The following is a 13,918-nucleotide window of genomic DNA, read 5'->3' on the forward strand; positions in this document are numbered from 1 at the left end:
GACTGTAACTATTTGGATTGTGTAAGCTCAGTAATAGCAGTTAAAAAAAAAAATTTCCAGCGGCTGCAGATGGTTGGTCGCAGAGGTTGCAGATAAACTAAAATACACAGTACACAGTATTCTACACAGTATTCTTGGAAAAGGCTATATTTTTCTCTGGCACTAGATATAGATGAGATATAACTTGTAGCCACTATAGGATGCTGCCATACATGTGTTTAGAGTTAGCTGTGAAATCACCTCAACTTAATGTTTGAAAAACTGGCAGACAGAAACAAGTTGCCCACTGGGAAACTTCAGAAGAAGGAAAAACTGGAGATGAGAGATGCCTGAGTCAGCTGTTTGCTGGGAAGGAAAATATAAAAGCTTTACATCTTAGAATCAGACGCAGGACACAATGGAAAGAATGCCTCTGCCACCCCCAGCTACTTCAGGTTGGGTGTTTGACCCACGAAGCAACTGTCAGAGCAATCAGCTGGATAAATCCTTATGGGATCACATAGTCCAACTCCTGGCTCCACACAGGACCACCCAAAAATCAGACTATGCCTGAGGTTCGGTGCCGTGACCACTGCCCTGGGGAGCCTGTCCCAGTGCCCGACCACCCTCTGGGTGCAGAACCTTTCCCTAACCCCCAGCCTGACCCTCCCCTGTCCCAGCTCCATGCCGTTCCCTCGGGTCCTGTCGCTGTCCCCAGAGAGCAGAGCTCAGCGCCTGCCCCTCCGCTCCCCTCGTGAGGGAGCTGCAGGCCGCCATGAGGCCTCCCCTCAGCCTGCTCTGCTCCGGGCTGAACACACCAAGGCACCTCAGCCTCCCTTCACCCCCTCCCCCAACCCCGGCCGCCATTTTCTCCATGGCAACAGGCTGGGGCTCCCCGGGCAGCCCCGCGCGGGGCACGCCGGGCCCTGTAGTCCTCGCGGGGCGGGGCGGGGCGGGGCGGTTCTGTGCTGCCCGCGGTCCGGCGGGGCCGTTGGTGGCGGCGGGGCCGTGGGCGCCATGGGCGGCGCGGAGCGCAAGAAGCATGTCCGCTTCGCCGCCGGGACGGGGGCCGGCACCGGGACGGGCCCGGGCCCGGCTCCTCGCTCCCCAGTGCCGGAGCGCGCCGAGGTGCCGGCGGCCGCCGGCCGCTGCGGCGGGGAGGGAGCGGCGCTGCGGTGGTGCATCTCCGGGGCGCTGTGCGCCGCCTTCCTGGGGCTGGTGAGCGGGCACCGCGCCGCGACGGGCCGGGCCGGGCCGGGCCGGGGGGGAAGGGGGAGCGGGGCCAGGCGCCGCGTGACGCCGCCCGGTGCGTTGCAGGGGATGAGCATCGCCGTGCTGGGGCCCACCTTCCAGAACCTGGCCGAGAACGTGCGCAGGAACGTGACCGACATCTACTTCATCTTCGTGGGCCGCTCCCTCGGCTACCTCGGCGGGTCGGTGCTCGGCGGGGTCCTGTTCGACTGCGTCAACGCGCACCTGCTGCTGGGTGAGCCGCCGGGACACGGGGGGGCGTGGGGGGACCCTCACGTGTGGCACCCCGAGCCCGAGGCTTGGAGCGGAAGGCCCCGCTTCGTGTTACGGGTGCCCTTCTGTAGAGCGTCGCCGGGTGGAAGGAAGCCGTGTGGTGAGGGGTGGCTCAGCTCGCCCGTTGCTGCCCGTTGGTTCATGCAGAGCGTTAGGGAAACTTGTCGCTTTGATGCGGCAGGGCTGAGAAATGGGAATCCGGCAGGTCTACCACGTAGCGCTGTTCCTCGCAAAGGCCCGTGCCGGTGCTGTCGCTCCCTGTGGCAGTATTCCCCTGGGTTTGGTTTCTGGTGCCGTACGTGTCCAGTTGTTACTGCTATACAGCATTATGTCCGAGTACTTGGGCTTGCTGGGCGTGCTGATAGCCAGAAATGTTTTAGAAGCAGCAAAACTTTGGGTTGACCAAAAGGGGCCTTTGCTTTGCACAACAAAAGTACAAACTTTTCTCCTTTCTGACAAATAGTATCCTTGATATGGAAGCCTCATGCAACACAGAACCTTGTGTAATATCACTTTATGAGATGCATGTGTGAAACAGGTTGAACTGTCTGGGTTTTTACTTGCACACAGCTGAAACCGGCTGTGGAGGTGCCGAGGTACAGTACCGTAGGGAAAGCCATGTAAAACTCTTGCCTTTTTTAAAGCTCAGCTGAAGTGTTCATGGCCTAGACAAAGACATTGAGATTTTGACTGGAGGAACCTTAATCAAATTAGAACTTATTTAAAGTGGAAAACTTTATATACCAGCTGTGATTTTGAAAGCTTGCTGCTTGGTTTGCGCCTAACTATGGAAATGTTTAAGGTCTATAGGAACAGCAGTTGATGATCTCAACAGCTTCCCGGGCACATTAAAATTTCCTCCAGTGCTAGGGCCTTGTTCTGTTGGAGCTGGGCTGCTCGGCCGTTGGGTTGCCAGGGTCACGCTCAGAGTCCAGAAGGGCGACGCTTCCTCTTGCTTGGGCAGGGGCTCTCAGAGCAGCTGCTCTGAGCAGCTCTACTTTCTCCTTCTCCCTTCCAGACGTTATCACAGAATAGCTTGGGTTGGAAGGGACCTTAAAGACCACCCAGTTCCAACCCATGTGCAGGGACACCTCCATTAGATCAGGTTGGCCAAGGCCCATCCAACCTGGCCTGGAACACCTCCAGGGATGGGGCATCCACAGCCTCTCTGGGCAAAGGAAACAAAAAAACACAAAAACCTTCACCTGGGGAGATTCAAACTCTGCCTTCTGCATTCCTTGAGGGCAGCTCTTTAATTGCCAGGTTGGGTTGGAGAATATGAGAAGGTCCGTTTTAATTTACAGTGTTTGAACCAAGTCTCTTCTTAATCCTCTGTGCCTACCTCTGGCTGTCGTGAGCAGTCGTGTCATGTAACATCTGTGCCTTTTCCTGTTTTCCCCTCCCTGCATCGGTTTGTCTTATTTGCTCTTGCTCTAAGATGTTGTTCAGCTTTATTTGTTCTCCTCCCTGTTCTTTATTCCTCTGCTCCAGAACTCTTGTAAAGTGGCTTCCCTTTAACTTCCTGATCTTTTTATATACAGCGGGGTCAGAGGTGTTTGTCTGACATTTGAGACTGTACCTCTCAAAATGGAAATAGTACACCTGTGGAAGTCAGCATTAACTTGAAGTAGTTTAGTATTTGCTTGTTTTCCTGATGTATCATGGGGTAGCTGTTTGTTAGTAATGCTTGGAAAATACATTTCATCTCCAGATTCCTTCCAATTTGATAGCACGGCAAAAACCCAGTCTGAACTGCTGAATCGTCTCGTGTTTCCAGCATCGGAGGGCTGCCTGTAAGGGATTGTTGGCTCACGTAGCTATACCTCCCAGCCTTCAGCTGTTGAAACTGCTACTGTACAGATTTTGAGTACATAATCTGTCAGGGAGGCTTTTAAGCACCAGTCTTCAGGGGAAGGTCTGAAGTGGGCAGCTGAGGACTCGCCGAGAAGCTGCTTTTCAGCTCTCAGTGAGGCAGCAGGGAAGCTGTCCTTGGTACACCCCATCTTTAGCTTTCTCCCTGTGCAGATCAGTAAGCTAGCCTTTCAAATTTCTTTGAAGCATGTATTTCACTAGGGTTCTGGATTTTTTTCTTCTATTTTTTTTTCCATTTTGGAATTAACGTAAGCATTAATTGCATCTGTCATCACTGATCTTTAAGTATCTGCCACACCAATGATGAACTAGTGCAAGCTATGTAGAAGCCCAATACTGTATGTTCAAGGCATTCATTGCAGAATATTTTCTTATAATGGTGATCATAAGCACACAATTTAACTGCTGAAGGTCCTCCCAAATTTCAATAAAAATAAATTCTGTCGGCTGTAAGATATTTTTCAAAATGGCATGTGAGTTAATAGTAGCAAAACTAATACAGTCAATGAATTGTTGCTAAATTTATGACGAGACATTTTGTATGTCGACATCTTAAAACTCCAGAAATCACTTGGAACACATTGCTTATGTGAGAGCAAAATAAAAATGAAAGTTGGCATTTTTATATGGAGGGTGCTTATTGGCTAAGGGGAATTTCTTTGTAGGATTTTACGAGTGCAGCGAGTTTTAAGTGGGGCCAAATATAATACTGTGTAGGTCTCAGAGGAAGAAGTTCATTTTGCTCAAAACCGTTTTTTAATTCTTCTGTGGAAAAGTAATGCTTCTAAATCAAAAGTCTGCAGAAAAATACTTCTTAGTGTACGTGGTATAATGAGTATGCTTAGCAGCAGACGGTACCCTATTTGCAAATTAAACTTTAGCAAAATAGGTGTTTCTTGAAACGTTTATATTCTGATGAAACTCAATTTTTCCAAGTGTAAAATTGTTCTGTTGAGTTTTCTGGCTGCTTTTGCTAGTCGTGAGCTCAGGTAATGAGGTTACATCACCTGTTGGGATTATCTGTAACTTCAGTAATTATGAACGAATTTTTATTTCTTAGTTTGCTAAATGTTCTGCAGGTTGAGTAGAAACTGCAGTATTTATGGTCTTTGTTTGTTTGCTTGTTAACCTCTTCAGCACTATCCATGCTTGGAACAACGGTTGGCCTTTATGGCATACCTTGGTGTAAGAAATCCCTGCTGCTGACCGTCCTGATGTCAGTAATTGGAGCTTCCATGGGAGTCCTAGACACAGGTAAGTGTGTCTACACACATCTGGAATTAAAAGAAGGGAGCTGTTTTATCTGGCCAGGATTCCTGCTGGATTATTCTGGTCCTGAGGCTTCAGTGTTTGTGTCTCTGTAACAGACACAGTTCAGTGTTTGTGTCTCTATCAGACTGAAGCGGTCTGGGGAGATGGGTATCTTGCTTCCTGGAGAAGATCGATGTGCATTACAGTGGGCAATTATGGGCTTAAAGAAAGTGCCGTGTGCCCTTTAAACAGTGTTTTTCTTTGAATTTGCTCATCCACAGGAAGCTAGCTGGGTTGCTGGTCGTTAGTACTAGTTGCAGATGAGGATCAGAAAACAACCAAAATGTGCCAGTGGTGGAGTGTTCTGGAGTTCCTGCAGAAGCGGTGGTGCAGCTGCAAGAGGAGGTGATGTGCCAGCAGCGTGCCAACTTCAGAATCATAGAACAGCTCAGGTTGGAAGGGACCTCAAAGCCCACCCAGTTCCAACCCCCTGCCATGGGCAGGGACACCTCCCACCGGACCAGGTTGCTCAGGGCCTCGTCCAGCCTGGCCTTGGACACCTCCAGGGATGGGGCAGCCACAGCCTCTCTGGGCAGCCTGTGCCAGGGCCTCACCGCCCTCTGAGTGAAGAATTTTCTCTTAACATCTAATCTCAATCTCCCCTCTTTTTGTTTAAATCCGTTACCCCTTGTCCTGTCATTATCTGCCCATATAAAAAGTCACTCTCCATCCTTTTTATAAGCCCCCTTTAAATTCGGAAAAGCCGCAGTGAGGTCCCCCCTGAGCCTTCTCTTCTCCAGGCTGAACACACTGAGCTCTCCCAGCCTTTCTCCATAGGAGAGGTGCTCCAGCCCTCTGGTCATCTTCATGGCCCTTCTCTGGACCCGCTCTAACAGCCCCACGTCCTTCTTGTGCTGGGGGCCCCAGACCTGGACGCAGGGCTCCAGGTGGGGCCTCCCAAGGGCAGAGCAGAGGGACACAATCCCCTCCCTCGCCCTGCTGGCCTCACCTGTGTTGATGCAGCCCAGGATGCAGTCGGCTTTCTGGGCTGCAAGCGCGCACCTGCTGGCTCATGTCGAGCCTTTTGTCCAGCAGAACCCCCAAATCCCTCTCTCTGGGCTGCTCTCAATGAGGAGCTCTGTTGACATTAAAGGCAGCCTGTCACAGGATCCAGTAGAGAAAACAGAGATGTATTCGATGCCCTTGGTAGGATCATTATACTTGGCCCCTGGATTCAAATTTCTTCATATGGGACAGTGCTGTGGGCTTAAGGTAAAAATTTCCTCAGTAGGAGCTGCTTGAAAGCCAGGCCTTTGAGACAGGGCGGCCTCCCAGCCTGAGGAGGGGTGTCAGGAGGAACTAAACAAGGCAGTAGGACGTAGTTTAATTAATTTGGAAGAGTATTAGTGATGGGTGACTGGGGTTGCTGTACTGCGGCACAGGAATTTGATTACTGTCCTTATTCTCCTGCATTCTTCTTGGGGGGTATTTAAAAATCTCTCTCAGATCTTATTTTCTGGCATTATTTTTGATCCGAGGGTACTGTAGTTTGACCTCTGCAGGAACATTTTTATAAACCTTTCTGCTTCTGGAAATACCGTAAACCATTTGAACTCAGGCGGGGTAGTAGTCCCTGCTCGTGAGATGCGAGCGGTTCTTGGGGTTTCCTGGGATGTGTAATGAGACCTTTGGTTCTTAGCACCGTGCATTGTTGCTTTTAAAACTTACAAAGATGAGAAGCAGTTAGACTGGCTATTTTGGGGAAAAAAAAAAAAAGAAAGGGCTGAAAAAGCTGCAAATTATAAGTGAGTGTGACGGATGGTCTGTTAGGACAGTAGTGGTGGTGCTTGAGACTGCTCGATGTGCTGAGGAGCCTTCAATTTACACCCTCCTCAGAGTGAGGGGGAGAGCTTGGGAGCGGCTGGCCGAGGCAGATCCGTCACATCAGCTACAATGGGGGCATAGACAAATTGTCACGTGAGGTAATTAAGTACAGCTCGATTAAGCCAATTTGTGGCTCTTTATTTTAACCGCTGCGAATACCCTCCGAAATTGCAACCAGGCACGTGAGCTTAAGGTGCAGAATGACGTTAATCACACTTCCACACTTTGTGTTTGCTAAAGTGGGTAGTATCGCAAATGGAATTCAGAATGCAGAGGTTTTTTTTTTTTTTTTTTTTCCTTTTTGAAAGGGTATCTGGTTTACGGCTGAAATGAACGAGTCCTTCTCTCTCCAATCTGCAGGTGGCAATGTGCTTGCACTGAACACGTGGGGGATAGAGGCCGGACCGCACATGCAGGCTTTGCACTTCAGTTTTGCTATAGGTGCGTTTGTGGCTCCGATTCTGGCTAAAATGGCACTGGGAAGTTCCGAACCTCGAGACCTTCCAGTAGGTGAGAAGACAAACCAGTCTGTCCCGAGACCTGTGCCCACAGCGTCGGCTCCGCTAGCGCTGAGGCACCGCCTCGGTGCAGAGTTCCTGTGGTCCTATGTTGTCATAGGGACCTACCTCCTGTTTGTGTCCTTCTTCTTTTTTATTTTGTATTCAAAGAGCGGCTCAGCTCGAGACAAATCAAAGGCTTCTGTGCAGAAATGCAAGGTTGCCAAATACCACTACGCCCTTATCATTCTCCTTTTCATTTTCTTCTTCTGCTACGTGGGAGCGGAGGTTACTTACGGCTCCTACATATTTACTTATGCAAAGGTCTTTGCTGAGATGAATGAAAACGAAGCTGCTGCTTTGAATTCTGTCTTCTGGGGTGCGTTTGCTGCTTGCAGAGGAGTGGCAATATTTTGTGCTGCTTGCCTATACCCCGGTACTATGATCCTGCTGAGTCTCCTCGGCTCCGCCGTCTCCTCCTCGTGCTTGGCGTTCTTCGCGCAGTACGCGGTTTCCCTGTGGGTTGGGACGGCTGTGTACGGAGCGTCGATGGCCACCATCTTCCCCAGCGGCATTTCCTGGATCGAGCAGTACACGGTCATACAGGGCAAGTCGGCTTCCTTGTTCGTGGTCGGAGCCGCCCTCGGGGAGATGTGTATCCCCGCGGCGGTCGGGTACCTCCAGGGGCAGTTTAACCATGTCCCCGTGGTCATGTACACGGCCCTGGCAACCTCTGCCGTGACGGTGCTGCTGTTCCCCGTGATGTACAAACTGGCCAACGCTCCCGGGGAGAGCGAGTCGAAAGCAAGGAGCGAGAGCGAGGACCGGAAAGCTCTGTTGTCGAATTCAGGGCTTAACGAGGACGAAGAGGATGAGGAGGATGCGGGAGAGTGGAATGAAGCGGACTTTGAGGTAATAGAAATGAATGATACGCTGAGAAACTCTGTGATAGAGACCTCCCGTAAGATACCGGGGGACTCTCCAGCCAAAGTCTCCCTCCAGCCACATCCAGACGATGTTTTGGGCGATTCTCCAGCGGTGGCTGGCGGCTCCCCTGGGAGAAAAAATGCAAATTCTGACCGGGAGAAGAATGATTAAAGTAAAAACTGTTTTTTGTTTTTTTTTTTTAAATGGAAATGCAACTGAATTGTAGCTGTTCTTGTAAAGTGGCTCAAGGATCTTTTCATAGTGGTGCAGAGCTGAGCGTTTCATTTCTGTGTTTGTCCGGTCCTTCCTCCTTTTCCAGTTTCGGTCCGCAGCGAAGTATCTCGGAGCGCAGAAGTCCGTGATGATGTGAATGTGGTAACATGATGAAATGTATAGACTATACCGAAAATGTTAAAACATACGAGATGTTTTCTAGATGTCAGGCATGCGTGTAAGTAATTTATGCTGTAAAATGAGCTAGCTAGGAAGGAGCTGCTCAGACCGCGCAGCTTTTTGGAGGTGGGTGCAGGGTGCAATTCCGAGCTGCTTGGTCACAAAATGTTTCCATCGGAAATGAGAGAGATCTGCTATCTGTGGTGCTGAACTTTCTTATCTTGTGAAGGAAGAATGTTTCTACTGTATTGAAATTTGCGTGTGACAAGCCAGGGAATCGAGTTAAATTTCAGGTGATGTCTGGCAGCTGTAGAGTAGTTGTCCTGCTGGCAAACTACATCCTTGTCTGGTTCTGCCACTAAGATGAGAAAAAAATCCAGATTAATTTTTAGGAGTGGAACTGTGACTTTTGGGACATTTAAAAGTGTTGTGTGGGAAGGGGGGACAAAATAGGTCATATTTATCAGTGTAAGGCTTGGCTCTGATTTACTAGTTAAATGATGTCGACAAATCGAAGCTGAAAGTACTTGTGATTGTTGTTATGATTTTAATTACTGCACTACCACTGAAATCAAGTTTATGAAGAAGATAAGTGATATGTTAGATACAATTTTAATATATGGTATTGACACAGGGCCGTGAGATTTTAAGCCTGTTGCTTACTTTGAAGTTGTAACAACTTTTCTGGCTTCCTGTGCCAAGACTTGCACATAGCAATACGTTACAGTGCAAATTTGAAAATGAGATGGAATTATTGATGAGACAATCCCTTCGGGCTGTGCTGTGTCATCGCTTGCCCCAGACCAGTTGGGTTGGTGCCACTCGGCTTCTGTTTCTGTGGGTAGTGACTTACAGGTAGATTTTTCCTAGAGGAGAAGCAGTTTGCATTTGTGGATTCATTGCTACGAAGGAGGAAGCCCTCAGGAGTAATTGTGTCAGCAGGCACTGCCCTGTAAGAACAAAAACGCAGCAGCTGATGGCAAAATCTGAAACAGTAGTCTTGCAATTTATCTACTTGAAAACCAAAATTTGTAAGTTAGTATTTTTTAAAGCTGTATGATCAGAATATTTTAAAAAAATTGCACTTTTCTTAGCATTTTTTTTTTGCTAAGAACTTCAATTTACTAACGCAAGAAAGAACTCTAAATGTAACATAGCACAGAAACTTAGATGTTTGATGTATTTTCAGGTCTGTTTTGTTCCTTCTCTCATCCTTTGAGTGTTTAACCTGGAACCTAATGGCATTTTCCTTTCTTTTAAGAAGTTGATAAGAAGCAGGAATCTACTTGTAGTGAAAACTGTTTTATTCTTTTTAATCTTGAGATGTTAAAGGGCCTCCTTGTCCTGCTGCTATAGGCATTTAAATGCCATTGCATATTTGCCTGATTCCTCTTTCCTTTTCCTTGTGTTCTTACTTCTGTGGCATCTTTTCAGTGCAATGCATGAACTTGCACTTTAAAATATGGATTTGTTTTACTTGCTACGCAAGGGTTTTCTTTTCTGCTTAGAGTTTTTCTAAATGCTTCTAATTATAAGCCCAAATCCCATTCTTGCTACAGGTCACAGTGTTTGATCAACAAAAGTAAGTCTGCATGGCCTTACTCATTCAGTAAGTTTCATGTAATAACAATAAATGAAATGGCATGGCAGGGAGAATGATTCACATGAGTGCAGATAAAGATTAGATTTCTTGAAGTTTTCTTTTTCCCTCCTGCACTCTGTAATAACTGCTTCATATTTGGAGATCAGGGAGTGTTATCTGATGGTATGCCCAAATCCTGCTGGTGGGTGGAGAGGGGAAATATTTCCTTCCGCCCGCAGGGAGATCACAGGTTATCCTTTGGGTTCAGTAAAGGGCAACCAACAACGGATACAGAAATGGGTATATGGCAGTGCTCCACCGCAGTAGCCATCCATCTGCTTTATCTGAATTCAGGTAAAGTCCTAACTATGTTTGCAAAATTAATACAAGACCCCATGAACGTCCTAGCTGGAATAGTTACCAAAATACTAAACCTTTGGCTGGCTTTCTGTCTGAATTAGAAGTAACTGTAACTAGCAGTTTAAAAATGGCGCAATGGGGACTTCTGGTGGTGGGAATCTTTAGTGATTTTACAAAAGTCTCCACATACCTGAGATCATGTTGACAGAAAAAAAAAAAACAACAACCTAGCTTAAGAAACCTACCTGAAACCAGGAAGATTTTAAAATAATTCTCAATTCATACACAAATTTTTGAATGAAATTTCAAATTGGAATGTCCTGCAGGTAAGATTATTCTCAGGGATAGTTAACAAACATTGCATAATCAAGTAGTAGAAAACAGGAAATGAAATTTAAGACCCCCCCCCCATTAAGAAATGTGCTCTAACCTATATATATAATTCGTGTGTATATACGCTACATACTATATATATATGTATGTTGTACATATATATTACAGCAAATGTAAAAATACTGTGCAAAAAGAAGTTACTGGCTGATAACGCCCACCTAAGGCACGTGAAGTTATGAGGCACACATCATTGTTGTTCCCCTTACAAATGCTGAGCGCTGAGCAGACGGCACAGAGCCGCAGCCTGGAGCGCTACGGTCAGTGCATCCTTCTACAGAAAGTAAACGGCACAAACCAGCAGCAGGATGACACGGTGGCACTTACCTACAGGTCTTGAGCGGCAGCATGTAGCAGTGTGTTGGACTGATACCAGGAGCTTTTGGCTGGACGACCTCTAAATTGCGAGTTGTAGAGAGTTGTGGTGAATGGAGTCAAATCTGGTTGGAGGCTGGTCACAAGTGGTGTCCCCCAGGGCTCGGTACTGGGGCCGGTCCTCTTTAATATCTTTATCGATGATCTGGATGAGGGCGTCCAGTGCACCCTCAGTAAGTTTGCAGATGACACCAAGCTAAGTGCGTGTGTCGATCTGCTCGAGGGCAGGAAGGCTCTGCAGGAGGATCTGGATAGGCTGGACCGATGGGCTGAGGCCAACTGTACGAAGCTCAACAAGGCCAAGTGCCGGGTCCTGCACCTGGGGCGCAACAACCCCAAGCAGCGCTACAGGCTGGGAGATGAGTGGCTGGAAAGCTGCCTGGCCGAGAAGGACCTGGGAGTATTGGTTGATAGTCGGCTGAATATGAGCCAGCAGTGTGCTCAGGTGGCCAAGAAGGCCAACAGCATCCTGGCTTGTATAAGAAGCAGTGTGGCCAGCAGGTCTAGGGAGGTGATTGTCCCCCTGTACTCGGCTCTGGTGAGGCCGCACCTTGAGTACTGTGTTCAGTTTTGGGCCCCTCGCTACAGGAAGGACATGGACGTGCTCGAGCGAGTCCAGAGAAGGGCGACCAAGCTGGTGAGGGGTCTGGAGAACAAGTCTTACGAGGAGCGGCTGAGGGAGCTGGGCTTGTTCAGCCTGGAGAAGAGGAGGCTCAGGGGCGACCTTATCGCTCTCTACAGTTACCTTAAAGGAGGCTGTAGAGAGGTGGGGGTTGGTCTGTTCTCCCACGTGCCTGGTGACAGGACGAGGGGGAATGGGTGAAAGTTGCGACAGGGGAGTTTTAGGTTGGATGTTAGGAAGTACTTCTTTACCGAAAGGGTTATTAAGCATTGGAACGGGCTGCCCAGGGAGGTGGTGGAGTCACCATCCCTGGAGGTCTTTAAAAGACGTTTAGATGTAGAGCTTAGCGATATGGTTTAGTGGAGTACTTAGTGTTAGGTCAGAGGTTGGACTCGATGATCTTGAGGTCTCTTCCAACCTAGAAATCTGTGTCTGTGTCTGTGTCTGTCTTTGCCAGGACTTGGCGCCCTCAGTGCTGGCCTCAGACTTGAAATGGCATACACCTCTAGAACGTGCTCCCCTTACTCCCTAAATGCTTTTAATGTCAGGGGCTGCCCTTTAATGAAAATGAAATGTTTAACCCAATTTAAGATTAAAGCAGCTCGAAGACATTTTCAGTGATGAGGCCGGCCCATAGCAGTTCTCCAGCCTTGATGTTCACGGCTGCAGCTTTCTTCCTAGTTAATTGGATTTTTTGGTGCTCCTCAAGACTTGTTTTAGAAAATGAATATTAGTTTTCATATGTTTAAATTTCCAACATAAATTACTTCTTGGCATACGTAGTCTTACAGTTAAAGTGAGGATCTGTTTACAGTGCCTTTTAGGTTAAGGGTAAAAGAAGTGTTTAAGCTTTATGGAGGCTCTTTTAAGTGTTATGGGTTGAAATTAATACAGTAAACTGTATGACCTTCCTATTGCCTTGTTTGTGCTAGAGACTCATCCTAGTGCAGGGGACGAGAGCTGCGGTCAGTGGGTTAGGTATCTGAATTTAATAACGTTCGTCTCTTTGTCTATAGAAACAGGAATGGGTGTAAGATGGTCATGTGCCCATTTCTTCTAGTGTCGAAGGTAAAGTCTTAGAGTTAAATGTCATGTAATATTTTTATTTATCCCTGAATCATCCCCAGATGCTGGACTGTACTGCAGGCACTAAGGCGTTGGTCCTGGCATTTGCACTTTTACTCAGTAAACGACCATACAGTGCAAGAATGCAAGAGCAGGCAAAATTTTGTGCCTTGATGTTTTTTTTTTTTTTAGTTACTTTGCATAAAAGCTCCTAGCAACCTGTGTATGTTCCGTTATATATGAAAAGGTTTTATTCTGCTTGTTGTGGGTTTACATTGTACTGTATTGTGTGAAATTTAATAGACTGACCCGTATCTTGAATGTAATAAATTCTGAACTGGAGGAGGCACTCAGGTTCCTTTTATGTAAATAAAGTTTTGTTCTATTTTTAAAAGCTACTCTGGACTTCTAAATTTAAAACTCACTCCTTTTTAGACTAATGGAAAACAACTGGAAATGTTTCTCTTCCTCTTTGGAGAAGGCCTCCAGGAATTGATACTGTGGTTTTAGATCACAAAGTTTAGGCTGGAGACTGAATTGTGAATTCTGCTGTCAGCAGTCTTGCTTTTGATGCTATTCATGTGCATAACGAGGGAGACAAAGGTGTCTGCAACTGGGTGTTACAAAGAAGCAGTGTAGAGATTTTTACCATATCATTTTATTCAACTTTAATATGGTTTCCATTATTAACTTCTAAAACAAAATGATTTCCAGTTTAGAAAACAATGCACTGACCACATAATTCCTTTTCCATTTTATACAGTTATACAAATATTCTAAATACACATTTTGTCAAGATGGTGGCAAATAAGATTTAACTGTACAGTACATAAGGAAAGAAAATATTTTAAGCATATTTAGAAGCAATAGAAATGTCTATACAAAACAAGCAAAAATGGAATAAAATTTTATATTTAAAGTATTGCAACAGTCCCACAGGTTTGTAACAAAAATGTCTTTGCACAGTTCCTCACAATGCCCCATTAATAGCTAAAGCAAGACAGCAATTTTTAGAAAATAATGTTTCAAAATGCTACACATGATACTACTGTTTGCACAGTCTGATCAAAATAACAATCTACTTGGAATCAAGCAAAACTTAGGAGGAGATATACCAACCAACTTTAAAATTATCTGTATAAAAGTCATTGCACATTATTTTACTCAGTTGTTTGAAAAGTAAAAAAGTGTATTTAC

The 13,918-nt window shown here is 46.7% G+C and overlaps 1 protein-coding gene across 1 annotated transcript; it reads left to right on the top strand.

The window, feature by feature from the left end:
* The first annotated feature begins 996 nt into the window (after window positions 1–996).
* Window positions 997–8,105, top strand: MFSD4B (major facilitator superfamily domain containing 4B). Its single transcript, XM_035564781.2, has 4 exons — window positions 997–1,197; window positions 1,297–1,465; window positions 4,513–4,629; window positions 6,871–8,105. Exons 1-4 carry the CDS (start codon window positions 997–999, stop codon window positions 8,103–8,105), a joined length of 1,722 nt encoding a protein of 573 aa, XP_035420674.1.
* Window positions 8,106–13,918: the final 5,813 nt, after the last annotated feature.

This window comes from Cygnus atratus, chromosome 3, assembly GCF_013377495.2.
Source record: "Cygnus atratus isolate AKBS03 ecotype Queensland, Australia chromosome 3, CAtr_DNAZoo_HiC_assembly, whole genome shotgun sequence".
NCBI classification, from domain to species: Eukaryota; Metazoa; Chordata; class Aves; order Anseriformes; family Anatidae; genus Cygnus; species Cygnus atratus.